Source organism: Egretta garzetta, unplaced genomic scaffold, assembly GCF_000687185.1.
Source record: "Egretta garzetta isolate BGI_Z169 unplaced genomic scaffold, ASM68718v1 scaffold345, whole genome shotgun sequence".
NCBI classification, from domain to species: domain Eukaryota; kingdom Metazoa; phylum Chordata; class Aves; order Pelecaniformes; family Ardeidae; genus Egretta; species Egretta garzetta.
Window position 1 is genome coordinate 265,261 of NW_009259692.1, and position 13,160 is coordinate 278,420.

Genomic DNA, 13,160 nt, shown 5'->3' on the forward strand with positions numbered 1-13,160 from the left:
ATCAGGAAGGAAACCACCCCGGGGTTATCAGCACTGTTCCCAGCACAAATCCAAACTGAAGCCCCACACCAGCTATTAGAAAGAAAATTAACTCTATCCCAGCCACACCCAGCACACCACTCAATGTGCAAACACATAGATGTACAGTTCCCAAACTCCCCTTGGGCTTCTCCTCAATTTACCTTCCTATTCTTCAGCGAGGTCACACCTTAAATACTGTGCTCGGTTTTGAACACCTTAGTTCAAGAAGAACATTGAGTTGCTGGAGTGTGTCTGGAGAAGGGAGTCACCATCCCTGGAGATGTTCAAAAAAACGTGTAGATGTGGCACTTCGGGACATAGTTTAGTAGGCAGGGTGGTGTTGGGTTGACACTTGGACTTGATGACCTTGGAGGTCTTTTCCAACCTTAATGATGCTATGATTCTATAATTCCATGATTCTGTGAAGCTGTAGCCTGCTGCTGTCCAGCAGCCCTTCACCTTCCTGTCTTGCCCCTCCTTGGCCAAGGCCTTACAAGATGCAGGTGTTTGTGTTTGCCAAGATCCAGTCGTGTTTTTCTGCCAGATGTCATCTAGCCAGCAGCATGGGTCACCCTGTGAGCCAGCAGACCCAGGGAGGCTGGTAGGTCTGGGCATCGGGAAGGCAAGCAGGAGACAGGCCCAGCCTCATGCTGTAATCCAGGCCACTTTAAATTCAGAGGCTACTGTCTCATATTAATTAACAAAAATATGCATAGCAACCAGTGTGAAAGCACTCCAGCACCATTCCCACAGGCAGCCAGAAGCCTCCCCTTCGAGCTGAGACCTTGTGGCTCTCAGTGCACTGGTTTCTACTGGAAGTGGCCCTTCCCCAGGGCATCCTGGCTGTCCCACTGGAGGCTTCTGGACCTCAAACACCTGAAAGCCCCACACACTTCTGCAGGGCTCGGGGCTGTTTGTTTCTGCACTGAGGTCTGCTCTGTGCTTCATTAGCTCAACTTCACGTGTTCACGCAGGGTGTTTCCCCAAGTGATGGAACCTCACTCTGTTCCAGGAAATAATTACTCACACCAGCAACCAGCAAAAATCCTTGTGCGGGGTTCATCATACGCAAGATTTCTGCAACTGAAGCCCTCACAGTCAGGGATGGAAATAACCCCATGCACCAAGACAGGGCTCTGAAAAGAGGATGTGGGGACAGCAGAAGTGACAACGTCTCTCTCTGCCAGCTAAGAAGTGGCCGTGGCCATCAGACATGGAAACCTGTGATTATGAGCAAGGCCCCTCTCGCAGGCACGCAGGGCTACTCTGGCACTGCTTGGGCTCTTGGTAGCCATTGCCACCATTCCTCCACTCTGCTCTTCTGAGGGGGCAGGAGGGAGCTGGGCAAGGGGTGCATCCAGCCTCTGCTGGTGAGATCCTGGAGGTGGAAGGGTCCCTGGTGTGCAACGGGGCTGTCCTGGGAGCGATCAGAGCCAAACCAAGGTGGCCCTTCCTTGCTTAAAGCTTCTTGGGAGGGAAGTGAAGGTTGCTGCAGAGTCCCCAGTGCCACCTCTTGTAATAAAACCAGCCCTCTTCTGCTGGAATGACCCTGCTGCCTTTGGATGCTTTGTCTCTCTCCTACATGGCGTTGACCAAGCAAGCCTCAGCACGGGGGATGTGCTGCATCAGCCCCAGCCCAGCCAGGCTAACCTCTGGCTGCCTTCTGCTGGCCGGTTACCGTGTTGCTCGCTGTCCCTCTCACGAAGTTTTAAAGCCCTGCTTTGAGGCAATCAGAGACCCTAAGTGCTTTCTTTGGTGGTGGTTTAAGCACATTTTTAAACAAAACACTGCTTTGCACATCATAGGGCAATTTTCACATTGGCCCTTGGTTCTTCCAGCTTGAAGTAGTTTGAACCTGACTTTAAAGAAAATTCTGGTCTTGGTAAGTAAACTGAGGTCCGGACAATATCTTCTGGGGAATATTCGGTAACCTGCAAGACTTTCCACAGCAAAATCAGAAACCAGAAGCCTCTACCACCAAAACCAGGAGAGGAAACAGTAGGCTCAATCCTTCTCCTGCATCACCCCATAAGCAAGGGCACTGGCCGCTCCACTCAAGCCGCGGTCTCCCCCCTGAAGCAGCACGCGTGCGTGGGCATGCAGACATGCACAGAGCGGCCACAAAAACTGCGTCCCAGGGAGAGGAAAGGCAGACGACCCTGCGGCCGCTCGCCTGTCACTACGTGTCACACCAGTGAGCAGGGAAGGCTATCTGTATTTCTAATGGTATGTTTTGTGGCAAAGGCTTCTTTTATAGCACAGGCGCGCTGCTAAAACTGCCACCCATGCTGCCCTGGGCCGGCATCTGTTCCCGAGTCCACCTGCTCCAGGAAAAACCAGAAAACAACCCCTGCCTGTTCCTTGGAGCTTCTGCTGAACGATGGTTCTCATCCACCTGGCCACTCCAACTGCCTGCTCCGCCTGAGCAGAGGAACCATCTGCAGCTGCCAGTTCAGACAGGCTTCCATCTGCTGATGGCTTTAACCCTTCGGGGGCTGCGTTGGGGCTTGCAACGCTTGGATTTCACAGTCTGGGCTAATCTACTCCACTTCTGTCGCCATGCAATGGAAAGCCTGCATTTGGTATCCACTTCTGCAATTATAGGTGCCTCAGCTTTGGCTTCCTTGTGAATTGCTCATCACTGCCAAGTGAAAAGGGTAAGTTTGGGTAAACAACCTTTATTTCTGTCATTGAGAAGCAAATTTCCTGCCTTCCTGTAGGGAACCACACAGAGTTGGACGCTGGTTTCCCCTGCAGCCTCTGTACTGGTGTATCATGGGCTGCTTCTCCCCTGTGCCAGCACACCTTTCGGTAGGACCACAGTGACTTTCCTGCCTTTCCTACTCACTACTGTTAGAATAGAATCATAGAATTGTCTAGGTTGGAAAAGACCTTTAAGCTCATCAATTCCAACCACTAAACTAACCCTGCCATCCCACCACTAAACCATGTCCCTAAGCACCTCATCTATCCTTCTTAAATACCACCAGGGATGGGGACTCCCCCACCTCCCTGGGCAGCCCATTCCAGTGCCTGACAGCCCTTTCGGTGAAGAAGTTTTTCCTAATGTCCAACCTAAACCTGCCCTGGCACAACTTCAGACCATTCCCCCTCATCCTATCGTCCATTACCAAGGAGAAGAGGCCGACCCTCACCTCACTACAGCCTCCTCTCAGGTAGTTGTAGAGGGCGATAAGGTCTCCCCCCTCCCTGTTGCTGGGGATGGAAAGGTTTCACCCTGATCAGGTGGGAAAGGCCATGTACAGCCCTACAGATTTCCCTCAGAATTAGCCGCTTTGGGCAAATGCAACCACCATTTGTGTTATTGCTGCCTTCTACAAGCCAGCCAATGTTTGGCAATGGCCGAATGCCATATAGATATGAGTGGCTTCCATGGGGATGAGCCCATGCCCCCGCTCCTTGGTGGGCCAGTTGAGTGTCGCTGCAGGCACAAGGCAGAGGGCTGGATGGTGTGGTTGGGACAGTGAGGGTGCATTGCCCCTTTGGGCAGTGCTGAGAGGCCAGATGAGCTCAGCCCAATTGTCAGCCTGTGCTGGTGGGGTCTTGGGGTATCTCAGCCATCAGGAGCCTCCTGGAGGGAGGCAGAAGCCCGGACTGGCATTGCAGTGGAGCCTGGGAGGACCTCAAGGTTCAGATGGAAGTTCAGAGCTGGCCATCATTTCCAATTCAGTGGGTGCTTGGCCCTCCATGACTTTCCTTTACCTGGGCATGCTGTTCTGGACTGGGAGGAGCACTGCTCCAGGCCCAGGGTGCAGCTCTTGGCTGTGCATAACAGGGCACAGGAGAAGGGGCTGCCAGCACGGGAGCCCTCAGGGAGGCCCTGGGGGTGCCGAGGACCTGGCTGTTGAAGAGGAGGTCGGAGGGGAAGGTGGAGTGAGGTGCTCAGTCCGCAGCATGGACAAGAGACATGGGCAGCAGTCACAGCCAGCGGACGGGAGGATTGCTATGAATCGCTGTGCCCTGTGCGGGTGGACACGTGTAGGTGCTGCAGGGGAAGGGCGCATGTCCCAGGCTGCAGCGTGCCTGTGTGGAGGATCCTTCACCTCTCTGGCACCGCCTTTCCCACAGCCCCGAGGCGACCTGCGCATTTACCCGAGCAGGCCCTGATGCTTCTGGCAAGAGAAGCTCTCCGGCACCATCTGCAGTTGGACACTGCCTGCCCAGACCTGCCCTAAGCAAGGGCACATCTCTTACCCACCCCGGGAGGGCTTTGCCCAGCGTGCCCCGGTGCAGGCGAGAGGGCTGCCCAGCAGAGAGGCTCCCCTTCATTTCTCCAGTGACACCCATTCCAGAGGAGCCGCTGCGTGTGAGCTGGCCTTCAGCCGTGCTGTCTGCTTGCGCTGACCAGGCAGCTACAAAGCATTTTTACGTGACTGATCTCATGACACAGCATGTTGAGCAAAGCCTTAGAGCTCTAACATTTCCCACTCCTTGCTTGCATGGATGGATTACCTGCGCATGCTTTATGCTTGGAGGCTGGGGACATCTGCAGAGTCCGGGGCATACCTGTGACCTCCTGCAGGCCAAAGGCAGCCAGAAAAGCGGCAAAAATGATGCAAGGGTTGAGGAAGATGGGGAGACTGCAAAGGGGGGGTCCTTCCCCAAGTGAGTTCTTTCGGAAGAAGACCCACCAACAGACAGGGACAACCCTGCGAGACTGTTTCCTGAGAAGAAGGGAATAATGGGCATATCCTCCTTCCACGGAGGTTCTGGTCCTTCCTTGTACATTTGCCAACAGGAGAGTCCTGCAGAAAGCAAATGTTGCTATTTCTTTTACATAAGAAGGCATTTTTGACAAGAACGAACAGGAAAATTGGTCATGAATTGGTTGGTGTGGCCAGGGTGCTGCCTGTTGTTGACACCAAAGGAGACGTGCGGGGTGGGGAGCAGAAAACTATGTGAATGAAAAAGTAAACAGAATTCAAGAGATTTGCGTAAAGACAGAGCAAAGGCAAAGGGCTAAGCAGTCGTCGTGCCCACGGGCAGCCCATACAAGCATAGATTCTTCATACAGGTTTTTCTCCTTGTGGGAGTCCTGCTTTCTGGCAGCCAAAGATGTCCTGAGGTTGGCTGAGCACCTGAGGTACCCAGTGGCTGAGCTGGAAGGACCCCCAGCTCCTTGCCAGATGTAGGGTGGAGATATTCTCCCCTCTGGCCTCAGGCCAGCCCTGCAGACCCAACCCGGACCACTGGGAAACGGGGTGGGGTGGCCACTGAACCAGAACTACTGAGTGATGTATCATCAAAATGTATTTGCTCAGCAGGAGGGCTACAGTGGGTGGATAGTGCTTTCTATTCTGCAGCACACGGACGCAACGGGCTTGCACAGAGCTGAGCTTCTGGCCCTCCAGACCAGTTCAGACCAGCCCAGTACAGGCATGGGAAAGAGGAGTCTCCCTTCCAGCCATCAGCGTGCTGACCCCCGCAAGTGGCGGTTCATCGACGTGACATCAGCCATGCGCGTGGCGTTCCCTTACACGGACGCATCACTGACTCTTTACTGCTTTTTAAATTAAGTTGCCAGTATAAGCTGCCAATGGCCTCACTAAGCACGTAACCCCTCACCAATCTCTCTGCCTTCCTCCGTACCGGAGGCCATTTAGCAGCTTGCAGTTTCCTAGCACTCGTCGGCCTCCCACTCCAAATGAGTTATAAAAATGCAAACCCAGCCACAGTTGCATAACGGTTTATCAGCGCCTGCTTTCTGATCCAGCAGATACCGGATTAATCTCACTGGTTAAAGCTGAGCAGAGAGAGGCCAGGTCTCGCGCATCAGGCAGGTGTTTTCAGGTAGGCCGCTCTCCAAGACAACCACCAAAGGGGTGCTGAACCCCAAGAAGGCACCCAGAGCACCTCCCATGTGCTGCGGGGGTTGCACACATCTGCGTTGGGCAGTGTACGCTGCGGCAGGAGGATTACGCCATCTCCATTCATGGTGTGAGTAAATGCCCAGAGACTGATGAAGCCCTGAGTCCTCTACGATGGCGGTATCGCCTGTCCACACTACTGAGAGTGACAGAGGTGGACGCCATGCTGGTAAACTGAGGCATCTTCCCTGATGTACTGAGGGAGAACCGGCCTGCTCTCCTTGGTGCACGGGAAGAACTGTCAGCTAGTGAATTCACTTTGAACTCGCTGGTTCTTTCTCTGGATTCCATGGAGTTACATATAATCTTTGGCACTTGAGGGAGCTCAGAGGTTCAGTCAGAGCAGGCCCAGCTTTGAAATTCCTGCGCTTGGGCAGATTGCCCACCGAGCAATGACAACTCTCCAGCCAAACTGCGTACCACTCTGTCCCCGCTGCACCATGCAGGGCCAAGCTGAAGCTGATTTCCCTTTTACATGCAAGATTTCTGCAGACACTGGAAAATAAATTAGATCCTACAAAGCTATGATAATCTCATGCCTAAAAATGGAGTTTAGCAGTGTTAAGGTAGCCTGCAAATATTGCCAGCAACCTAAAGCTTCTCCTCATTTGCTGTAGCTCCTGCTCATTTACTCCACCCAAGCAAACCTCTTACATGGCTGCCCAAAACATTTGATTCTTGCACCTTCCCACCTACACCCACCCACAGTGCATGGGTGGTAGAGAAAGAAGTGACGTGATGCTGCTGGCCTTCAAAATTCCATACATGGCACACGTTGCAGGAGAGCGGGGTCTCTCCTGGTTTGCATGGTCAGGTACCAAACTCAAGACAGCAAATGGCTTCCTGTTGTAGGTTCCTGGTTTGCCAGGGCTGTCCCTCACGTTAAGGACATGTGGCTCCAGCACAAGTGCTACCTCAGCCTCCGGCACTTCACTGTTGTCACCAGCTGTGGACTGGGAAAATGTTTTCCAGTGAGACAGATGCATTGATAGGACCTGAAAGCCAGGTCCACCGAGCTACTCTATGAAGCTCCAGACATACAGGCATAAACATAGCTTCATGGTCATCTTAATTTTGTCTCAAGATCATTATAAAGCTTAATAAATTATCCTTTGTAAAATACTTTAAGATCTTGGGTGGAGCACACTTTGGAATTGCAGAAAGCATTCCTTTCATCTCCTTTATCACTCATGTAATATGCACAAGAGAGATTGATCCCAGGCACATACCTCTTCATCTCCACAGCCCTGTCTTCTCCCCTTGCATACATTTACTCTACAAACTTTACCGTTGACAGAGGCTCTGTCTTAGGGAATCCCAGCACCCCCAGATGTCCGCAGGATTTCTCGCATTATGGTGCAAGATGGGCTAATCCTCTTTCAAAGGTTTCTGCTTTAATTTTCTTCGCTAAAAACTGAGCTCCTAACACACCGGGCGTTTGTTTGTTTGTTTAAGAGAATAAAATTGAAATCTTAACCCATCTCCAGCAAGACCGTGACAGCGGCTGAGCCGGCCTGGCCAGACGTGAGGTACGTAACAGGTTACTGCAGCTGCCGGAGGAAAATATGTAAATAGCTCTATGGTGATGGGCACTGCGCCAGCTGCAGTTGGTCTGCGGATTTGAAAATTAGGCGCCAAATGGTTGTTTTGAAAAAAACACTGGGTTTGTTTTCATTAGGGTTTAAGATCAGTGCCAAGTTTTCTATAATAACAGCGCGGGGGTGTGAGCACTGCACGCTCCGCTGGTGTAGCAATGATCTAAGGGATTCGCAGAGCAGAGCTGGGATTGCTCCCGGCTGATAAAGCGAGCTTTGTGAACTTGGAGGAACTGCATTTCGGAGCCAGTCCCCACCCTCCTCCACTACGCTCTCCAAACTGCCAAATGGCTGAAAGAGACGGGGCTTGCTTCTGCTATGAGGGAGCCCGAACTCCACGGAGTGCTGAGAACCTGGGGCTACCCTGGCAGGCTGCGTTTTATCTTTGGATCCCTGAAAGTGTAACTAGAATGAAATTCAGCTCTGTACGTGAAAGTCAAATCTCGTAATGTTAGAGATTATTGGCCCAATATTTCATTAAAGGTGATATGAATAATTCCTTCCTTGATTTCAGATTAATTTTGCTATTTACATATATAAATAGCAACTAGTTATGCACACAAACACCCATGGCTCCATCTCCGCCGGCAGCCCAACTGGAAGGAAATGGGGATACTGCTCCTACCTGGACACCTCATCTGTTTTCACAGTGTTTTATTGCCAAGAAATCTGTCTTCCTATTACTTTGGAAGAATTCCCGAGCTATGGGGAGCCAGCGAGGGGAAGACTCCGTAGCTAAAGCTACACTGACGGCTGCGGTGTATCGCACACTGCAACGCTTCCTTTGCCCGATACAGGCTGTGCATGAGTTGTGCTGTAGAAAGCTTCTCCTTTGCTCTTTCTAGTGGCTCTTTTTAGCGGCTTTTTAGCATGTGGTATTATAAACAAATCACTGCATGGAAAAGTGACAAAGTGGAATTGTGGAAAGTTTAGGAGCCCTGAGCACTGCCCTCCCCCAAGCATCTTCCTTTGCCACGTTTCTGTTGAGATGGGGGCAAAAGCTGAGAGGGTTTTTAAGTGAAATTCTCATTTCTTCATATGAGCCCAGGGGCTGGCTCCAGTGCAAGAGCCCAGGGGGCCACCCAGGCACTCGCCTTCTGCCACAAAGGCGTGAACAATCCCAAGCACAGACCTGAATTCTCCTCCCCAGGCTTGGTAAATGCTTCCCCCAGCGTGATACAGGTTGAATTCTGCCTCAGTAAGGAGGGAAATGCTGTAGTAGAAGAATATTATTGTGCAAGGCTCCTGCCAAACATGATATGCCTGGGATTAGAAATAAATATGCCCTCTACACGCTACGGCGTGGTGTCTTGTCTTGAAAAAAATCCTTGTTCTACATGCAGCCTGCTGTCTGTTTGCTTTAATCCCACAACTGTGCACTGTGTTCCTCTTTTGTTTTTTTTCAGATGTCTCTTAGCAAACTTTCTCGTAGCAGATGAGGAGGATCTCATCCGTGACACATGGCATACTGTTCATTTTCTTTACTTGCTTTGGTGCTTTCTGTCCTGACGCTGCTGGAAGCAACTTTATTCAATGCAAGCAGAAATTCCAGAACAGAAATCTGTGGTGAGGTATGAGTGCTTCTTCCAGACTCGCAGTCGTTGCTAGCAATTTCTTAAGTACTAATGCTGAGCTGGATTGAATTTGGACTGATAGGAAAACGTTCTGTGCTAGATGTTCAATCCTTGCCCCTTCCTGAAATTCATTAAAATATTTGAGACAATTAATTAAACATTGACAGGCTGTTCAGAGTGAGATAAGGAACACGAGGCAGAGGGGAAGTCAGGCGACGACAGAAAAGACAGAAATAATCCTGCTATTAAAGACGTACAAATAATAAAGTATGTAATGAGAAAGGGGAGGGCATGGCAGCAGCTGCTGAGGAACTAAAGCAGTTGAGGTAAGAAATAGCGGAAATAGTGGAAATCCTGCGCCCCCAGATCTGTGAAAATGTCAGAGTCATTATGAAATCCCAGACAGCATCAGAAAACTCGTTACACCCAACTGTACAGGAAACTGGTCAATGGCTGAGAAGATGCTCTGCATCAAAGGATACACGAGGTTTTCCTGTGTCTTTATTACGCACTGTAAGTAACCTCTTTGTTCATCTGATGGGAGAAGCACTCCCGTGCTAGGCAGAGCCTATCACTGCTGCCTGTGTTATCTGACAGCCCCAAAATTTATTCTTCTCCTACCCAGACAGTCAGATGTATTGCAAGTACCTTTGAGCTAGAGCTCCGATACTGAGCCCAGGGCGCTTCCAAGTTCCTGACTTTGTATCAGGGTGAAGCCTGCACATGCACCAACCTTCTCCTGTGCTCTGCTTCCCACAACGGGTACGCCTGGGGGAGTGGGTGAGGCAGGAGCCCCCCAGGTTCCCAATCCACCAAGCCCAGGGAATGCAGCCCCAGGGATTGTCCTGGCCCTCTGGCACCCCAGTCAGGTAAGGCTGACACATCCCTAGATTGTCCCTTTTTTAAACACTAAATGATTGTGTCCTGGGCTAAGAAATCAATTTTACCTTCTGAAAGTAGAGAGGGAGTTTATTATAAAATTGTTTTGGGCAGCACTGAACTGTAAAGGTCCTTAATGAAAAAAGTAATTGCGAAATTTTGAGAGACAAATGACAACACTGACTCTGGCTCAGTACTAACCTGTATCATCAGAGTGATCCAAGAGTATTTGAGCAGATGCTAATTCCACAACTAAAGCATGTGTTGTACTCCCTGTAAGACACAGTTGTCTGGTGGGCTCTCGGCTTTTGCACTTCCCCTCCTCCCCTGATGCTTTCCTCTCCCCATCTCACCCCCAAACTGTTCTCTTTTAGTAGAGATAGGAAAAGTGAACATCCATATTCTGCTAAGAAGGAGGGGAGACTGGTGCTGAGGATGAAAGCATGCAAGTGTTCTGCAAAGGGAAAATGTAGAAAAAAATGTAGAAAATATGAAGGTATTACTACTGAGGCATATTTCAGGAAGTATATTTAGAAAAAAAAGGTTTTACTGCAACACAGTTGATATCAGCATTATCAAAATAACTGGTAACATTAGAAGGAAAAAAAAAACAACCAACCCAAACCTTGGAAACATTCAAAGTTTCTGAGCCATTACCTAAAAAATGTGACAGACAAGATAATGGGGGAGTTTGGGCTAAACTTCATGAACAAAGGGGATTTACATCTGGATTACATTATGAATCAAAATTAGGCAAAGGTTAAAAGAATTTCCAAAATATGACAGATGCACAGAGTATCACGTCAAATACACAAGAGGAGAAATGAGCTAACCCAAAAATGCTTACACAGAGGCTTTCAGCATTCCTAAAATATTTTTTTCTGGCTTAACGTAACCAAAGTTTATAACTGGTCTTCCACGAATTTGCTGGTGTTGGAAAGTGCACGTTGAGAGAGAAAAAGTTCATTCTAAGTGCACGGCTTTGACGCTCACACGCGTTTTGTTGCTCAGCTCGGTGGAAGGCAGCAATGTTTGAAATGGTGCAGACGGCAGGCAGGCAGCCCCGGGAGGCTGCGGGGGCTGGAGCCCATCCAGGAGCAGTTGGGTTTACAGTTTGCAGGCAGGCGCCAAAATTCAAAAAACGCAACTGTACTTGAAAGCCAGGGAGGCGGAGGGCGAGGAGGAGGAAGGAGGCGGCTCCAGGGCTGCTGGGCTGTCCGGGGCCAGGCTGTGCCCTGAGCGGGCTGAGGGGGCAGGAGCGGGCCCCTGGGCTGAGCAGAGGGGCACAGCACGCTGGGATTTGTAGTCTTTCCTTTCTGCTGCCTTTCCCCGATACGTTCAAGTCAAAACCAACTTGAATTGGGTCAGAAAGCTCGAGTTTCGCACCGAGTTGTGTGTCCTGTGATCAGATCTGGCCGGTGAAGAGCTGGTAACAGTGACCTTCAAATAGGGAGGCTGCGTAAATGCCTCCAGCAAGGGCACGTGCAGTGCTCTGGAGGCTGATTTCCATTTTAGCTATCGTTCATAAACTCCCTCCGGGTAACCCACTGATACCCCCGGCTTCACGGACTCGGTGTGGAAATCGCTGCCCTCAGCCCCCTGCGGGTGTCCTAGGAGAGACGATGCCCAAGCCAGGCGGGATGGGCACTCTTGTCTACAGAGGAAGCCCGGACAATTCTTTTCATATCATATGCAGATTTTTAAACAAATGCTTTCAGGTGAAAACCTTCTATTTACATCGGTCAGCTGCTAAAGATAGGCAGCGATCGCAAGAGAGACTTACAGCTATTTGCCGCCAAGGGTATTGAGCATCCAGAATTCCTGGATTTATTCTGAGGTCTCCCAGTTTGAGGTGCACACGGTATTAGGATCCCAGCTCCTCTAACATCAGGATTGTCCAGCTTCTGTTCTGAGGATAAACCCATCCACACGTATTTGTTCAGCCTGGCTCCTGAAGTTTCTTTTCATATATCGTATTTTCTTCCTCTCTTTCCTGTTTCTCCATCTAGGTCTGTCCTCCCCCTCACGCACAGCACTTCTTTACATGATGCTCACGCTGCTTTTTTTCTTTGCTGTCCATGTATATGGATGACAGACTTTGAATCTGTTTTTTCTACTTCTCAGGCAGAAAATCTCCCTTTTCTCAGCCTTCCCTGGTAGACACAAGAGCAGTAAGGGCTTTCCAGCCTCCAAAGCTCTGGGACATGAGGAATTAGCTCATGGGAATGGTAATTCAGTTTATACCAGTTAATGCGCAAGAACTGACAGAAGTTGGGGTGTATTCAGTAAAAATACATTTTGGGGAAAATAACACTCCAAATCTTTAGGAGGGGAAAACTTCCCAGTGGATTTTAGTTTGTACAAAATTTGGCTGCGTTCCCTGGGACTGCAAAAGGATTTCAGGATAGCTTTGTTCTTGAAGGGCCTGGTCAGAGACTGGGAAGCATTGCAACCTCTCAGTAAAACTTTAGAAGAAATTTCTAGAACCTACAAAACAACACTCCTAAAAATCCACCCTTGGAACAGCTGATCAGTACTTTTTCTGAGACTCTCCACCCCCGATTTAAGCAAACAGCAGATCCCTGGCCTATAAAACTTAAATGCCAGCAGCAGAGCATGGCCAATTCGTGCACAGCTCAGACCAGGGCTATGTAACAACGTTTTAGATAACTAATGCGAAAAATATATCCTGTAAGAGCAATACTACCCAGGTTTGCAATAAAATTGAGACCATGAGCAGCGTAGCATCACTTGTCACTGGCGTGCCTCTCCTGGGGCGTGATGGCGGCCGATGGTTGAGGTGGGTTTGGTGAGCGTGGCGTTTCACGGACAGGGCGTGGGCGTGCGGTGGGGCACGGACCCGTGGGGTGACCCGCACCCGCCTGCCCGAGCTGCGAGCAGGACTGGGAGCAGCTGCTGGCAGCCAAGGAGCCTGTGAGGAACAATCCTGGTGGGTAGCTCTGGCCTCTCCCCGTTTTACTACCAAAAATAAATCCTGCCTTTAAGATCGGTCCCTCGCTTCCTGCGCTTTACTCACACTCAGGACGGCCTAATTTTATATTTTAATACACGGCACAAGGTACGCTTTTGGATGAGGCGCAGCCGCGGGTCGGCAGCCCACAAAATGGCGGGCGGGCGGGACTGCAGCTCCCAGCGCGCCCTGCGGCGCGGCCATCTTGGCGCCGAGACTTCATTTCCCAGGC

At 50.4% G+C, this 13,160-nt stretch overlaps 2 protein-coding genes across 2 annotated transcripts in view; one reads left to right on the forward strand and one right to left on the reverse strand.

The window, feature by feature from the left end:
• RPL36 (ribosomal protein L36) overlaps positions 1 to 5,976 on the reverse strand; it is a 10,174-nt gene extending 4,198 nt beyond the window's left edge. The window contains exon 1 of the mRNA XM_035894334.1: positions 5,962 to 5,976. Within this exon, the coding sequence (XP_035750227.1) occupies positions 5,962 to 5,976 (15 nt within the window). The remainder of the gene's footprint in view (positions 1 to 5,961) is intronic.
• A 47-nt stretch (positions 5,977 to 6,023) lies between these two features.
• LMNB2 (lamin B2) overlaps positions 6,024 to 13,160 on the forward strand; it is a 45,881-nt gene continuing 38,744 nt past the window's right edge. The window contains exon 1 of the mRNA XM_035894335.1: positions 6,024 to 6,029. Within this exon, the coding sequence (XP_035750228.1) occupies positions 6,024 to 6,029 (6 nt within the window). The remainder of the gene's footprint in view (positions 6,030 to 13,160) is intronic.